Genomic DNA, 16,503 nt, shown 5'->3' with positions numbered 1-16,503 from the left:
ATTTTACCCCCAATTATCTTTTCTTTTTCCTGTTATTTTGAAGGTGGATGATATGTAACACCCCGTTTCCAAGTGAAACCCTAAAAGCTGAAGATGTGTTTTAAGTATTATTTTATTCCGATATATGAATATAATTAAATAAAGAGCTTGGTGAAAAAGTATGTAATTGACATTATAATTTGTTTAGAAGGACAAACGAGTGCTTTCGGTGTTCGTATTGGAAAGAATACTTGAACATATGGCTAAGGATAATCAGACGGGCTCGTTTTGTAGTCCGTGGGCTTATAGTGAAAATATTGTGTAGAGGAGGGGCTATTTGGGCAAATTGGGATTTAATTTGAAAGGAAAAGAGAAGGAAGGGCTGTTTGGTAAAAGATTAGGCCTGGTTTGAAGAGGATTTTAATGTTGGGGGCTGAAAGAGTAAATTTCAGACCTACTTTGAAAGAAAATGGGAGGGGAGGGGGCCAAAGGTGGCATTATGGGATAAATTGTATGGGGCTTGGGATATAAAACCCTTCACCCAGTAAATCCTAACCCTAATGAAGCACTCTACATCCGTCCCCTCCATCACCTTATACCTCCCTCACCAGCGCCGCCCTTCACCATCGGTGCTGCCACATACGTTGGAGTCGGAAAGATCGTCGTCCCACCGTGAGCTACTGTCGCTGTCAACACCGCTGCTACTGTTCCATTGCCTAACACTGAGAACAACCGAGAGAGGACCGCCATACGCGACGCCTTCCGCTATTGCCACCCGACTCCCTCCCGTTCTTCGATCTTTGCACCCACTGTCAACAGTGATGAGAATCGGCAGATAGGACTGCCGTGGTCGCTAGGGCTGCTGCCTGCCTTCTCGTGTTCGTCGCCGTCTATACGGTTTGTGCTAGCCACTCCTGCCATCGTAAAGCGGCTGTCATCGCCGCCTTTCCGTTCCTGTCGCCTCTAGATTGCCAATGGGGTGCATTTTTGTGTTCAAATCGGGTTGTGTGTGTTATGTGTTGCTGCTATAAGACGAGAGGTGTATGTGAGTGGGTTTAATTGGCTGGAAAAGCCACCACCACCACCGTGAGGTGGTGGCTGCCACCATCTACCACCACCGGCCACCACGAGGGTTAATGTGTGTGTGTTTAGCATTAGTGTATGTGTTTATTTAGTAGATTTGCATTGTAAAAAAATTGTAAGCGATAAAGGAATAATGAAAGAAACTCATAACCACCAGCGTGAGGTGGTGGCTGCCGCCTCCTGCAGCCACCGGCCGCCGTGTCGGGTGGCGGTGTGCCTCGCACTACAAGAATCTTGTGCTATGCAGATGACTCCTATCCAGACGACACATGTCGTCTCCAAAAGTCGACCTATACAGACGACATGTCGTCCGTAAAGGGTTTTCAAACATTGACTCCCTACCTTTGACCAGAAGAGCTATAGAGACGACAAGTCATCTGTATAAACTCGGCGCGAAACGTGAAATTGTTGGCGGTATATCGAAAATATTTACAAACGAAATGTCGTCTGGAAAGTGTCTAAAATAATAATTTCGATTTATTTTAATTCCATGTAACAAGAAGCCAAAATGCCACCGTTTTTGTCATCCTATGCAGACGACATGTCGTCGGTGTAGGGTGATTTAAAATTAATTTCGATTAATTTTAATTCCTTGTAGTAGGAAGTCAAAACGCCACCGTTTCTGTCATCCTATACTGACGACATGTCGTCGGTATAGGGTGATTTAAAATTAAATTAGATTTATTTATTGTACTTGTTAGAGAAACTGGAAAACGATGTCGTTTCTTGTGCTATAGAGACGACATGTCGTCTGGAAAGGTGGGACCGATCCGCGTGAATTTTTTTTTTATTTTCTTTTATTTGTTAATCACGTTAAGCAAAACGACGATGTATTGGGGTACCTATACAGACGACATGTTGTTTGTATAGTGTTTCCCTGTAACAAAACCCCATTTTCAGCTTTCTGTTTACAGTCGAGACCAAATCCTATTTTCTCTCAAGGTCGTCGGCGATCGCAGGGTGTTTCCAGCTCGAGTTCATCGGCTACCATAAAGGTAAGTGTTTTGGTCCTTCATTGCTTATTAATTTGTAATAACTTGTGCTTGATTTGTAATAATTTGGAGCCCCAAATCTAAGCCCCATTTATCTATTGGCCAGCAAAAGGTTCAAGTGCTCCATAGAAAAGGATTTCCAGTGACTAACCAAACTCTAACACCGATTTTGAGGTTAGTATATTGATTTCTTTTTCCTGTTAACTACCACAGTGACGATTTTTTTTTCAATAAACCATGATATGTATATGCATTTTTTTATGCACCATAATGCTCCATAAATCTTAAATGTCTAAATGTTAAATATGTGAAAACAGGGTATAAGGTCACATTTTGCTTTTTTGCTTTCTAAGTGCATACAATTTTATATATTGGCCACATTTTGCTTTCTATGTGCATACAATATTATATATTTTACTTATCTACAAGTAAAAGTGATGATAGAAGGCTATAAGATCTTTACAATTTGAGTTTATGTGCAACCTTATAGAACTAGCAAACAAACTTCATGTATACATTATGTTAAGTTAGAAACATTACCTTAAAAAGTATTATCTTGAGTTATTTGATGTAATTAGATGCTATTGTTTGTATTGTAACGTGTTTAATATGGTTTCAAAGTGTTCAATTTTGTTAGTGACTTAATGTTGGTCATTATGGCTTTAGCTTAATTAGGTTATTAATAGCAACATACTTTTAGTAATTTTAAAATAATTATGAAGTAAAGGTGAATTAATTAAAATCAAATTAAATTAGTTTTAAAATCAAATTAATATTAATATTAATATTAAATTAAATTAAATATAAAATCAAATTAATATGATTTTCTTATTAAAACACATTGAATCGTTGATTTTTAGTTTAAGTTTCTTCTTTATAACCATTGTGAATACTCTATCCAATTAATCTAATTTTTACTTTTATATACTTGTGAATACTCTATCCGTTCTCGGGTATATATTTATTTATCTAGCACAAATACAATCTAACTTTTGATAACTACATATATAATATAATTTTTAAAAGAGAAACGGCGATGACGATCAATAAGAGTTGGATTAGAGAGAACCGAATGTCTTCAAAATACTTGGAAGGTCTTAAAAACTTTATGAAGATTGCTGATAAACATGTCAACTCTAAAGGCAAAGTGCGTTGCCCGTGTAAAACGTGTGTGAATTTGTATCGACATGTTTTTCCTACGGTTTATGCCCACTTACATGACATTGGGTTTCTAGAAATATATACTACGTGGATTTATCACGGTGAGAAACATGTCGGTTCTTCGGATTTAAGCTACAATTCGACTCCAAGAACAAACACACCCACAAGTAATGAGATGTTTGATGTAGTTCATGATGTTATGGCGGAACAAAATACAAATGAAGAAAATATAGACGAGGAGGGACGAGGTATAGACTCAACATTTGATGATTTGTTTGAGGAGCTCAATACCAAGTTATACCCTGAATGTAGCGATATGTCTGCCTTAAACTTTTTGGCAAAGTTGTTGCATATTAAAGTGATCAATAGATGGACAAATAGTTCATTTGATCAACTTGTAGAGTTACTAAGAGCTGCTTTCCCGAAGAGCAAGATTCTAGCTTCACACTATGAAGCTAAAACGAAGTTGAGAAAGATAGGGTTAGGATATCAATCGATCGACGCTTGCAAAAATGATTGTGCTTTGTTTTGGAAGGAGAACGGTTCCATGCAAAATTTCCCGATTTGTAAGGAGAGTAGATGGGTGGACACAACTACAAAGGGGAAGAAAGTACCACAAAAAGTGTTGCGATACTTTCCTTTGACTCCAAGACTTCGACGAATGTATAGCTCCAGATTAACAGCTAAAGATATGAGTTGGCATAATACTGGACGCTCAATAGATGGTATGATGTATCATTCGGTTGATGGGAAGTCATGGCAAGATTTTGATCAAAGATATCCAGAGTTTGCTAAAGAGCCTAGAAATTTTCGTCTAGTTTTGGCTGCTGATGGCTTTAATCCATTCGGCAACTTTGCGGATTCCTGGTCCTAAATCACCATCAAAGGACATTGATGTTTTCTTGAGGCCTTTGGTGGATGAGTTGAAAATGTTGTGGTCTGAAGGAGTCCAAATGAGAGATTCGTCAACCAACACCATATTCAACATGCGTGCGATGTTGTTATGGACTATCAATGATTTTCCAGCACGTGGAAGTTTGTCTGAATGGAGCGGTCAAGGTTATTTAGCATGCCCTACTTGTAACGCAGACACATCTTCCATTCATGTCACCAACAAGATGTCTTATGTTGGTCATAGACGATTCTTGCATATGAACCATAAGTGGAGGCAAAGTTTATTATTTAATGGTCAACCTGAGAGAAGGCCACATCCAAGACGATTTACCAATACAGCTATATTAAACCAATTGGCTTGTCTCCCTGATCGTATTCTAGGGAAACATCCTGAGCACGGGGGTGCAACAAGAAAGCGCAATGATGAAATAAGAAAAAAAGAGTTGAATTGGACGAAACATAGTATCTTTTTTGAGCATGAGTATTGGTCTTCCCTCAAGCTAAAACACAATATATATTTTATGCATGTGGAGAAAAATGTGGATGAGAGTTTTGTAAATACTACATTGATGAATGAAAAAAAAACCAAAGACAAAAAAGAGGCAAGAGAAGACTTGAAAAATATGGGCATTCGGCCACATCAGTGGCCAAAAGAGAAAGTCAACAAGAGGAAGAAATTCAATAATAATAATGTCACACCCCGAAACCGATGGCGGAAACGTTCCGGGGCAGAGGACATCATGAAGTTTCACAACCAATGTACATAGTAAGCGTAGTAAACACAACCATTACATTACATAGAAGTATTTACATTTGTTTGAAAACAAAGTTATACATGTTTTTATATATATATATATATATATATATATATATATACATATATATATATATATATGTATATATATATACATATATATATATATATATATATATATATATATATATATATACACATCCAAAATGAACAAAAGTAAAGATGAGACTGCTAAATGCTCCGTCTTCTCCAAAAGAACGCGGGGTACCTGTCTTAATGTTGACTTGAGAATACAAGCAGTTTTAGAAATATCAGCATAAAGCTGGTGAGTTCATAAGCGGTTTGTTTCTGTAAAAGAACAAGTTTCCTTTGGTTTTCTGTAAAAGTTGTTATCCAAGAAAATCCCATATTTTCTTATAAGAAAAGTTTCGTTATACGTTTGTTACCCAATCTGGTTAAGAACAGTTCAGTTGTCCCAGGAAAAACCCTTATTTTCCTTAAAAGTTTGTGATTGGTTATCGATTCGGATTGCAGGGTACAAGTATCTACCATACTTAAAGTGTTTGTGTGAAGTTTCCTGAAAGCCTGATTATCTTTGAAAAGTACATTAGTTTTAACACGTATATAAAACTAATAAGTAAGTAGAAAAGTTTTCATAATCTAAATTGCGAGTTCCATAGCCATACAATAGACTAGATAAGGCTCGGAACGGGGCCAATATCGTTTTATGAATTTTGTCACCCTTGGACGTTTCGGTCCGATTGTAGCTACCAGTCAGGTGCGGGTTAGTCAATACCGTATAGATCTATACACTCAAGTCACGTTCTCCCTCCAGGAGATTCTGGTTATAGGGGTAGTCCAACACTCTCGTATTTAGGGGAAGTGTTACCAAGGACGTGTCTCCAATCTTAATATTAATGAATTTTAAAAGTAGTCCCTCACTCTCGAATCTAGGGGGAGTGTTACCAAGGACATTTTAAAAGTAATAATACGGAAAACTCTGTTTATTAGTCCTTCACTCTCGTATGTAGGGGGAGTGTTACCAAGGACATGTCTATAATTCTAAGTTTAATTATATTAGTCCTTTACTCTCGTATCTAGGGGGAGTGTTATCAATGACGTTTTTAAAGTTCTAAGGTTCATGCTTTTAACATTAATGATAAGGAAAATCGATTTGTGAAATATAAAATACAAAAGTTTATAATGAGTTTCACAAATAGTTTGACAATTTACTCTACAAGTTGAACGGTTGGTTAATACGATTTTCAGTGTTAAAAGCATACGAAATATGAAACATTTCAAATGAAATCATAAGTTTGAGTACAAGGTTTCCTTGTACTTTTGCTTGTATTCCCCCCTAAAAACATTGAAAAACATAGAAAAAGGTGTAGGGGTATGAACTCACCAGACGAGAAATGTGCCGGTTATGATGCTAAGTGTCAGTTCGGGGCTTGAATACACATGAGGTTCCTATGTAATATGAAGAGACACATAATTGTATCTAATTAGACTTTGAACTACCAATTAAGTAAGACAATACACTCCGAGGCGCGAAAACACTTTATTTAGAGTGTTAGGAGTGACCCGGGTAGCATCTAAGGATGTGTAGGGCCTAGATAAGGAGTTTACTCTTCAAGAGTAAGCCCTTAGGGGTGTTTACAGTCCAAAAACCATTTCCCCATGAGTTTACGGCCGTAACATGGGTGGTGTGTTCTTGGATGTTAAATGGTCTTACAATGCACAAGGGAAGGTGATGGGTTTTAGCCATAAGAACATCCTATGTGCTCATACAAACCCTAATGCTTGGATCTAGGTTTCTCTATTGTACATGCAATTCATCCAAGACTATAAACCCTAGATCTATAATATGATAATCAATATAACATATAAATTAGGGTTTAGATCATACCTTGATTGTTATGTAGCAATAACAATCTCAAATCCGTCTTGTATTGACTTTAGAAAGCTTAGAGTCAGAAATGTCAATCCTCTAATGGTTCACAAACACAAAGAGCAAGAGGATGAAGAAGAGAAGAGAAGGAGGCTGCCCAAAACGTGTGGAAACCCTAATCAACAAGTTCACCACGTTTTTGGGGCATAAGGGTTCTTTAAATAGTGAGGCTATTAGGGTTATCTAACAAGGAAACCCTAATTTAGATGCTTAATCCCTAAGCAACCCATGGACTCTTTCCTTAACAAGACTTGGACGATTTCTAATGGGTTTCCCCATAGAATTCGTCCAACCTTATTTTATAAGGTAATCCATAGCCCAATTCCAATTATCTTATAATTACAATTCCAGTCCCTTAAGTTTAATTAATCTCTTTTAGCCACAAACTTAATTCTTATTAATTCTTGACTAATATTAATTAAACAATATGATTTCTCCTTTAATATATTATTCTCATAATATATTAATAAATCATATTTAATCCTTTCTCTCCATAATTCATCCTATCAAGTTGCTTTGGTGAAGGCAACCCAAAAGGACCATGCACCATCGGGTCAAGTACATACCAAAATAGTTATGAACTTAGACACTAATCCAACAGTCTCCCACTTGGATAAGTCTAATAACTATTTTGCGTATGACTTTAGATCCTTATCTGCAATCGTAGCTTTCTAAAGCCGTTGTCAACTCTGATCCTATCAGATACGCGTGTCCTTTAGATAAGGGATCATATATTCCTCCATTCTAGATATGGTATAGACTAAGACATGGATTTAACTCATTCTTTCTGTCTATTTGTTGTTTTCTCCGATTTATGACGACTGACAACAGACTTCAATTGAACACATCAATTTAGTCCCGGCTTGGCCAAGCGCTTAGGTGCCATCACTAAATCATCGAGGGGCCCACATATATCGCTTTCATCCCACTTTGGATAAAAGGAACGGATAAACCTTGACTTAATGCTTTCTTGCACTCACTCACCGAATCACACACATCAATATATTTTATAACACCAAGTTACTGGTGCGTTTACCTATTATCAATTTGCAACCGACTCGTAAGATACAACTCACACATCCCGGTTTCAAGAATATAAGATATTATCGTCTCACCAATCACTCGTGATAAAATCCATGAAGTGATACAAGTGAGCAAGGGTTTAATCCAATGCTCAAATCATATTCATAAGCACCCATGAACGTTGCAGCAAACATTTTCTTATGTTTAATAATCTTTAGACAATCCACACACCAATTCATGACAGTCTTCATTCATATTTACTTCCAACATATGAACGACTGTGGCCCGTTCAGATAATTTGACTGTTCTCAACGAATTAAATTATTCAGGAAGTCAAAACATGCAAAGTGAAACACAAGAATAATACTAATCCCATATGGCCTCAAATCTTTGAGTATAAATAAAACACCTTTTATTTATCACCATATCGATTACTCATTATTTGTTGTTTCGGGTAATCAACTTCTTACTTGAATTATTACAACACTTGTCCCATGCTCTCAGCATGCACACAATGCTTACCTACGGTTCTTACTTTGTGAAATAGATCAAATGAACACATTTCCAATCATACTCATTTCACAATTCCCAATCCTTATTACAAGTGTAAGAATATCAAATTTTTGCCACTTACAGAATATGTAAGATTCTAACATTTTATGCAATGATCCTTTCGTAATATCACTGCACTAAAGTCACAATGACTATTGCCAATAAAATTACAAAGTCCTCTATCGGAGATTGTTACAAGACAATTCAATAGATGTGATGTCTCTCACTCAAAGTACATTCCTTTGAACATCCTTTTGCATAAAAGTTTCTAATCTAAACATTGATTCTAAATATCCAACTCCCAATATGGAAACCTTTCCATACTTACCATATGACAACTCATTCTCAATAGAATCTTATCTATTCATAGTAATGTCGATATGGTCCATTCAATACTATACTTCCAACTACTCACAAGCGACCAATCATCGGCGAACTTTGGATTGTCCTTTGATAGTTGTTTAATTATTTTAGTCAAAACCGATTCTTGTCCTTCTTTCCTTCTAAATGCGCTAGACATTTGGAAAATTTTAGAATGGTCAAATTTGCAATCGATTCTATACCCGAAGCGTATGGGACACGATGCATAATGTCTTACATGAAGATTTAATACTTCATCAATCTTCTGCCATAATATTTTATGTGTTACGTTCTCACAATTCGAATTATGAAGAGGAATGCCTTAATCATAATCGAAATTTAAGAACACACTATGTATCATTGACTAAGTTTATTAGAATTCCACAACCTAAGCCTTTAGATTTGAAATGAAGCATAATATTCTCTCCCTTAATTATAGCAAAACAACTATTAAACCCTTACAACTTTGCAAAGTATGACTCTTGTTTTGTATAATTAATATTGCTAACTTGCAATACTTGACTTAATAATCATGCAATCATAATATTTATGCTTCCACTATCATGATGATTATTACAAACATAACACTTATGCTCCCACTAGCTTTGACATGTATTCAGAAACAACTTAACTTTCAGAAAAACAATGCCTATTGAATTTCTTTAAGTTCATATTTCTAATACCCAATGCTTTGATAATCTTTTATCAAGGCTACTTAAACTTATACACCTTTGCCTTAGATAGTTTATATGTATGTCTTAAACAATTTAGACTAATTGCCAAATCTCAAAATTCGAATCATGGAAAGGGATACCGTAACCATAATCGAATTCGAGAATACAATTTTCACAATCACTATCTTCTTAAAATCTCTTTTAGTGAAAGCATTTCCTCACAGTCATTTTCATGAAGGAGGGAATCTTATGACACTTTGATTTTAATGGTGTATGTGTTCCTATCCATGCGAATTTGTCAAAACCAAAGTTTGCGACAAATCCAAACTCATATGGACCGAACTTCTAAATCTTGATTTCTTGCCTTATGGTAACACGGTTGCCCACCATGTCTTTCAAATAGTTAAGTAGCTCACCCTTTCCTATCAATGTACTTTCCATTGATCAAGATGTTTGCCTTTTGTGCGTTCAAATGAGAACTCATAGGACTCACATGCATAATTAACTCGATTGGAGCGGCACAGAAACAGGCTAATGTGAACACGATATGTTGTAAACCTCTACTCGTGTGCTAGTGATGATCGATAAGGTTTATTCTTGATTTGTTCTTGAAACCTTTCAAGACCATTAAGACTCCCACTGACTCCTTGACATATAAGATTCTCTTGTCAATAAACATTTCTCGACAACCAAATATTCAAGAGTTAGTGCAGCTTTTATCAAGACAAAACACTTCATAAAATTGGTCCTAGTTTGTCTTTGTCTTATCCAAGACATCACAACTTACCAATTTCAAATGTGTGAGAATAAGAAAACCTTTTTCCACATTTTACATTTGATGAATGTTATAAACCTTCTTAAGACTTGTCACTCAATGTCACAATCTTAACTTTAAGACTTGTTTTCGGAACGAAGCATGATTGACTTCTTGATTTAACCATTTCTTCAATTCTTAATTCCTCTTCTCAGACATATAATTGTACTAAGATTTTCTTAGAGGATCAATTGAGATATGGTTCTTAATCATTAAGACATATCATAAAACATAAAAGGTAGTCTCCCTTCTTCTTAGAATAAAGAAACTTTTATCTTTCTACCTACTTGATTCTTCTTATTCATTATGCTATTCTTTGAATCAATTCAGAATTACACTTAATCTTATAAGTATAATCATATTTACTAAACCTTTAGTAAACCATGACGAATGTCTTTGTTACTCTTGTGGTGGACTTGATCAACACACAACTTTGTGTACTCGATCTCCTAGTCCTTCACTTGACACTTTGTCCACGAATTAGTCTAATTTCCAAATATGAAATTTCTCATTCATCATGCAACCAAGTTGCATGATTCCAAGTTTCTGTCCAATTGAAACTTGGGCGATGAGAAACTCTCCCTATTTGGTAAATTCTTGACATTTCCATAATTATCATAATTAAGAATCACATCCATTCGTTGTAGAAATATGCAAACATCAATTTTTCATAATGATTTCATTGCAAGGAAATAAATAAATAAATAAATGAGTCAAATAAAAATTCATTTTATTCATAAAAGCAGCGGAAAACATTTGTCCTCACAATGCAAAATCAACTAAAAACTATGTAGTCAAAAAGAAAAATTTCTAACAACTCTATCATAACTTTCTAAGCTCAAAATCTAATCTTCAAATCCATGCGATCGAGATCCATTTCATCGTGATTAGACTTATCTTGCTCTTTCATCAAGCTTCCTCTCTTTCCACTGATCCTGCAAAACATTCAAATGCAATCTTATCACATTATGTATTAAGAATCAACGAATAGGAACTTAATGGAGTTAGATAGTGGATTTTAACTGAAGCACAGCCATACTCTTTGACTCTCCCATATTTAGGACTCTTCAGGCTCTTAGGGCAGACTTGTATCCAACGCCCTTTCTCTTGGCAGCAAACGCAGGTCGGTTCTCCTAGAACGTCCTCAGAAGTATAGTTGGTTGACTTTCCCAACAAATATGCTCCATTGCTTTGCCAAATCATTTCTGATTCAGCAGCAATGAGTATGTAAGTTAGGTCAATGAGGTTTTCGTCATGATCCATCATATAATACTTTCTTTTGAACTCATTATATGATTCAGGAAATGACTGTAGAACCCAGTTCACAACCAACTTATCCGGGAATGACGCACCCAACATTATCAACCTATCGATGTGTGATTTCATTCCTAGAACGTGGGCGCACACGGGTTTACCATCTTCATGTTTCATTTCCAATAGGGCTTTAGTGACATTGAACCTTTCAATTCTTCGATCTTGTGGGTTAGGGAGAATAATTGGAGGAGGTGGAGGAAGTGAAGTATGATTTCTTGTTCCTCGATCGAATCGTGGAATATCATCTTCATGTGGAATGCTTGTTCCACAAGATTTAGGAAGACCATAGTTGTCGTACTTTGACATCTATAAAACGGGAGAAAACAAATTCAAGTTAGTTGATAGATTGAGTCCTTAATAAATCACCCAAATGAGATATTAAGGCTAGGATCCAACACAATACGCTACAACCTAGAAAAGGGATGCCGTAATCTAGTTGCAAAATATTTGAAGGTAAGTGAATGACGATTCACTAATTTCCACCATGAAAAACGAAAAAGAAATTTAATTTTTAAATCTATGAAAACTCCTAGATCGTATGAGATTTATTGAACATTTCAATGGCATGTTTAAGACTCGATATGCCCCTCTAGTTTGTGACTGGGATGCCGAGGATCACAAAGTGGGTGTGAATGACCATGCAAACTTACATGGTTCCCCCACATGTTACAGTCACCTATTCGACGTGTCGGTAAACCACACACGCTCCAGCGAACTATGACAAACATTGAGTCACCCTTTGCTACCTTTGCTTGGAACCATTTAGTGTGTCGGTAAACCACACACGCTCCACTAACGTCGTTGCAAGGGCACAAAGTGTAATTTCATGGAATTGCATCAATTCACTTTTTCCTAAAGTAACTAAGATTGGGAATTTGTAAAGCATTTAGTTACTTTTTGTACTTCATTATTACTTATAATGGATGGTTCTGTCCTATCCTACCCGTTCGGCTAATGGCCCTCCACTAGTCAAGAGTGTGGTGGGTAAGAGTGGATACACATTCAATCGCCATTTTATAGGCAATTTCTTTAAACACCCCTTATAGACCAGCTTCGTGAATGAGGCCTACTAACGGTAAGACTAACTTTTACTCATACATATATATAATGTTAGACTTTTAATGTTATATATAGTATATGGTGTATTTTACACTTTTAAAATACTAGTTGGTCTAATTTATACTTTTAATTCAATTAAATTGTGAACCAAAACTTTTATGGATTTATTAAACCCCTTTTAATTATACACCTTAATTAATTAATAAAACCATAAGGGTGAGATTTGAACTTTTCAAAACAATACTAGGGTTTTAGAATTTAACATTCCTAAATTAAACTTTTAATCAACTTTTAAATTCCAAAACTTGAGGGCAAGTTTTGAAATATTTCAAAACATTAGGGTTTCAACTATTTAAAGTTCAAAACAAAACTTTTGAGTTCAAATTTAAACTATAAAACATAAAGGCGAAAATTGAAACTTTTCATAACACAAGGATCAAATAACAAATAATATAAATTAAACAATCAATTTCATCATTATCTATATTTGACCTAATTTCAATTTCTTGCAAAATAAGTTACCAAATTAATACAAATAATCAACTATAATCATATATGGAAGTTATTATCTAATCAATTGGTAATTATCTTTTGTTTAATCAAGGATATACTCACAAATATGAATAAAATCGGATTTTAATGACCTAGAACAGATAAGGCAAGTATCCATGAGAAAAACAGCAAAAAATCTCGAAAATAGCTCCATCTGACGCTCGAACTCGCCGAGTACCACACTGGACTCGCGGAGTTGATGCCTACTCGCCGAGTACACTGTGGTACTCGCCGAGTTCATCAGCCAGATAGGGCAAAAAACATTTTTGCAGCTTGAACAAACACACAAGGCATCAATACAATAGAAACCAATCAAGGCTCTAATACCACTGATGGGTTTTAGCCTTAAGAACATCCTATGGGCTCATACAAACCCTAATGCTTGGATCTAGGTTTCTCTATTGTACATGCTATTCATCCAAGACTATAAACCCTAGATCTAGAATATGATAATCAATATAACATGTAAATTAGGGTTTAGATCATACCTTGATTTTTATGTAGCAATAACAATCTCAAATCCTTCTTGTATTGACTTTAGAAAGCTTAGAGTCACAATGTCACTCCTCTAATGGTTCATAAACACCAAGAGCAAGAGGATGAAGAGAAGAGAAGGAGGCTGCTCAAAACGTGTTGAAACCCTAATCAAAAGTTCACCACGTTTTTGGGGCATAAGGGTTCTTTAAATTGTGAGGCTATTAGGGTTATCTAACAAGGAAACCCTAATTTGGATGCTTAAGCCCTAAGCAACCCATGGACTCTTTCCTTAATAAGCCTTGGACAATTTCTAATGGGTTTCCCCATAGAATTCGTCCAACCTTATTTTATAAGGTAATCCATAGCCCAATTACAGTTATCTTATAATTACAATTCCAGTCCCTTAAGTTTAATTAATCTCTTTTAGCCACAAACTTAATTCTTATTAATTCTTGACTAATATTAATTAAACAATATGATTTCTCCTTTAATATATTATTCTCATAATATATTAATAAATCATATTTAATCCATTCTCTCTATAATTCATCCTATCAAGTTGCTTTGGTGAAGGCAACCCAAAAGGACCATGCACCATCGGGTCAAGTACATACCAAAATAGTTATGGACTTAGACAGTAATCCAACAGTCTCCCACTTGGATAAGTCTAATAACTATTCCGCGTATGACTTCATATCCCGATCTGCAATCTTAGCATTCTAAAGCCGTTGTCTACTCTGATCCTATCAGATACGCATGTCCTTTAGATAAGGGATCATATATTCCTCCATTCTAGATATCGTATAGACTGAGACATGGATTTAACTCATTCTTTCTGTCTATTTGTTGTTTCCCGATCTCCGATTAATGATGACTGACAAAAGACTTCAATTGAACACATCAATTTAGTCCCGGCTTGGCCAAGCGCTTAGGTTCCATCACTAAATCATCGAGGGGCCCACATATATCGTTTTCATCCCACTTTGGATAAAAGGAACGGATAAACCTTGACTCAATGCTTGCTTGCACTCACTCACTGAATCACACACAACAATATATTTTATAACACCAAGTTACTGGTGTGTTTACGTATTATCAATGTGCAACCGACTCGCAAGATACAACTCACACATCTCGATTTCAAGAATATAAGATATTATCGTCTCACCAATCACTCGTGATAAAATCCATGAAGTGATCCAAGTGAGCGAGGGTTTAATCCAATGCTCAAATCATATTCATAAGCACTCATGAACGTTGCAGTAAACATTTGCTTATGTTTAATACTCTTTAGACAATCCACACACCAATTCATGACAGTCTTCATTCATATTTACTTCCAACATATGAACGACTGTGGCCCGTTCGAATAATTTGACTGTTCTCAACCAATTAAATTATTCAGGAAGTCAAAACATGCAAAGTGAAACACAAGAATAATGCTAATCCCATATGGCCTCAAATCTTTGAGTATAAATAAAACACCTTTTATTTATCACCATATCGATTACTCATTATTTGTTGTTTCGGGTAATCAACTTCTTACTTGAATTATTACAACACTTTTCCCATGCTCTCAACATGCACAAAATGCTTACCTACGGTTCTTACTTTGTGAAATAGATCAAATGAACACATTTCCAATCGTACTCATTTCATAATTCCCAATCCTTATTACAAGTGTAAGAATATCAAATTTTTGCCACTTACAGAATATGTTAGATTCTAACATTTTATGCAATGATCCTTTCGTAATATCACTGCACTAAAGTCACAATGACTATTGCCAATGAAATTACAAAGTACTCTATCGGAGATTGTTACAAGACAATTCCATAGATGTGATGTCTCTCACTCAAAGTACATTCCTTGGAACATCCTTTTGCATAAAAGTTTCTAATCTAAACATTGATTCTCAATATCCAACTCCCAATATGGAAACCTTTCCATACTTACCATATGACAAGTCATTCTCAATAGAATCTTATCTATTCATAGTAATGTCGATATGGTCATATTTGCAATCGATCAATCCTCGGCGAACTTTGGATTGTCCTTTGATAGTTGTTTAATTATTTTAGTCAAAACCGATTCTTGTCTTTTTTTTCCCTCTAAATGCGCTCGACATTTGGAAAATTTTAGAATGGTCAAATTTGCAATCGATCCTATACCCGAAGCGTATGGGACACAATGCATAATATCTTACATGGGACTCGACTCTTGACTAGCTGCTTGTCCCCTACCTCGGCCCAGCACTGAGAGGATCTGCACTTGCGACCGTAGAGGGCTTGAAATGGGGCAGCCTTGATACCGAACTATCTCTTGGATGTAGGTTCGTGTAAGTCTTTCCATCTTGAATGATTCTTTGATCGGAAGGAAGTGAGCAGATTTTGTCAAACGATCGACAATTACCCAAATGGTATCGTCCCACTCGGAGATCTGGGTAACTTGGTGATGAAATCCATAGTAATCATCTCCCATTTCCACTTAGGTATCTCGGGCTGCTAGAGCAGACCCGAGGGCTTCTGATACTCGACTTTTACCTTGACGCAAGTCAGACACTTGCCCACGAAGGTAGCGATTTCGGCTTTTATGTTCGACCACCAGTATTGCTTCTTTAGATATAGGTACATCTTATCCGAACCTGGGTGAACAGAGTATTTGGTTTTATGAGTTTCGTTCATAACAACTTCTCTAAAACCTCTGCACTTTGGGGTCCAGATTCGATCCATGAAACAGTAGACTCCGTCACTTCTGATCTCAAGTTTCTTATCCATTCCCCTCAAAGCTTCGTTCGATACGTTCTCTGGTTTTAGGGCTTCTAACTGGGCTTCTCGAATATGTACGGATAAGTGGGAATGGAT

At 36.0% G+C, this 16,503-nt stretch overlaps 1 protein-coding gene across 1 annotated transcript; it reads left to right on the top strand.

Annotated features, from left to right (window-relative positions):
• Positions 1-3,090: 3,090 nt before the first annotated feature.
• LOC111915514 (uncharacterized) lies at positions 3,091-4,089 on the top strand. The gene has a single exon (XM_023911170.1). It carries the CDS (start codon positions 3,091-3,093, stop codon positions 4,087-4,089), a length of 999 nt encoding a protein of 332 aa, XP_023766938.1.
• The last annotated feature ends 12,414 nt before the right edge of the window (positions 4,090-16,503 follow it).

The sequence above is a fragment of the Lactuca sativa genome, chromosome 1 (genome assembly GCF_002870075.4).
Source record: "Lactuca sativa cultivar Salinas chromosome 1, Lsat_Salinas_v11, whole genome shotgun sequence".
Taxonomy (NCBI): domain Eukaryota; kingdom Viridiplantae; phylum Streptophyta; class Magnoliopsida; order Asterales; family Asteraceae; genus Lactuca; species Lactuca sativa.
This window is presented reverse-complemented; position numbering and strand designations above follow the sequence as displayed.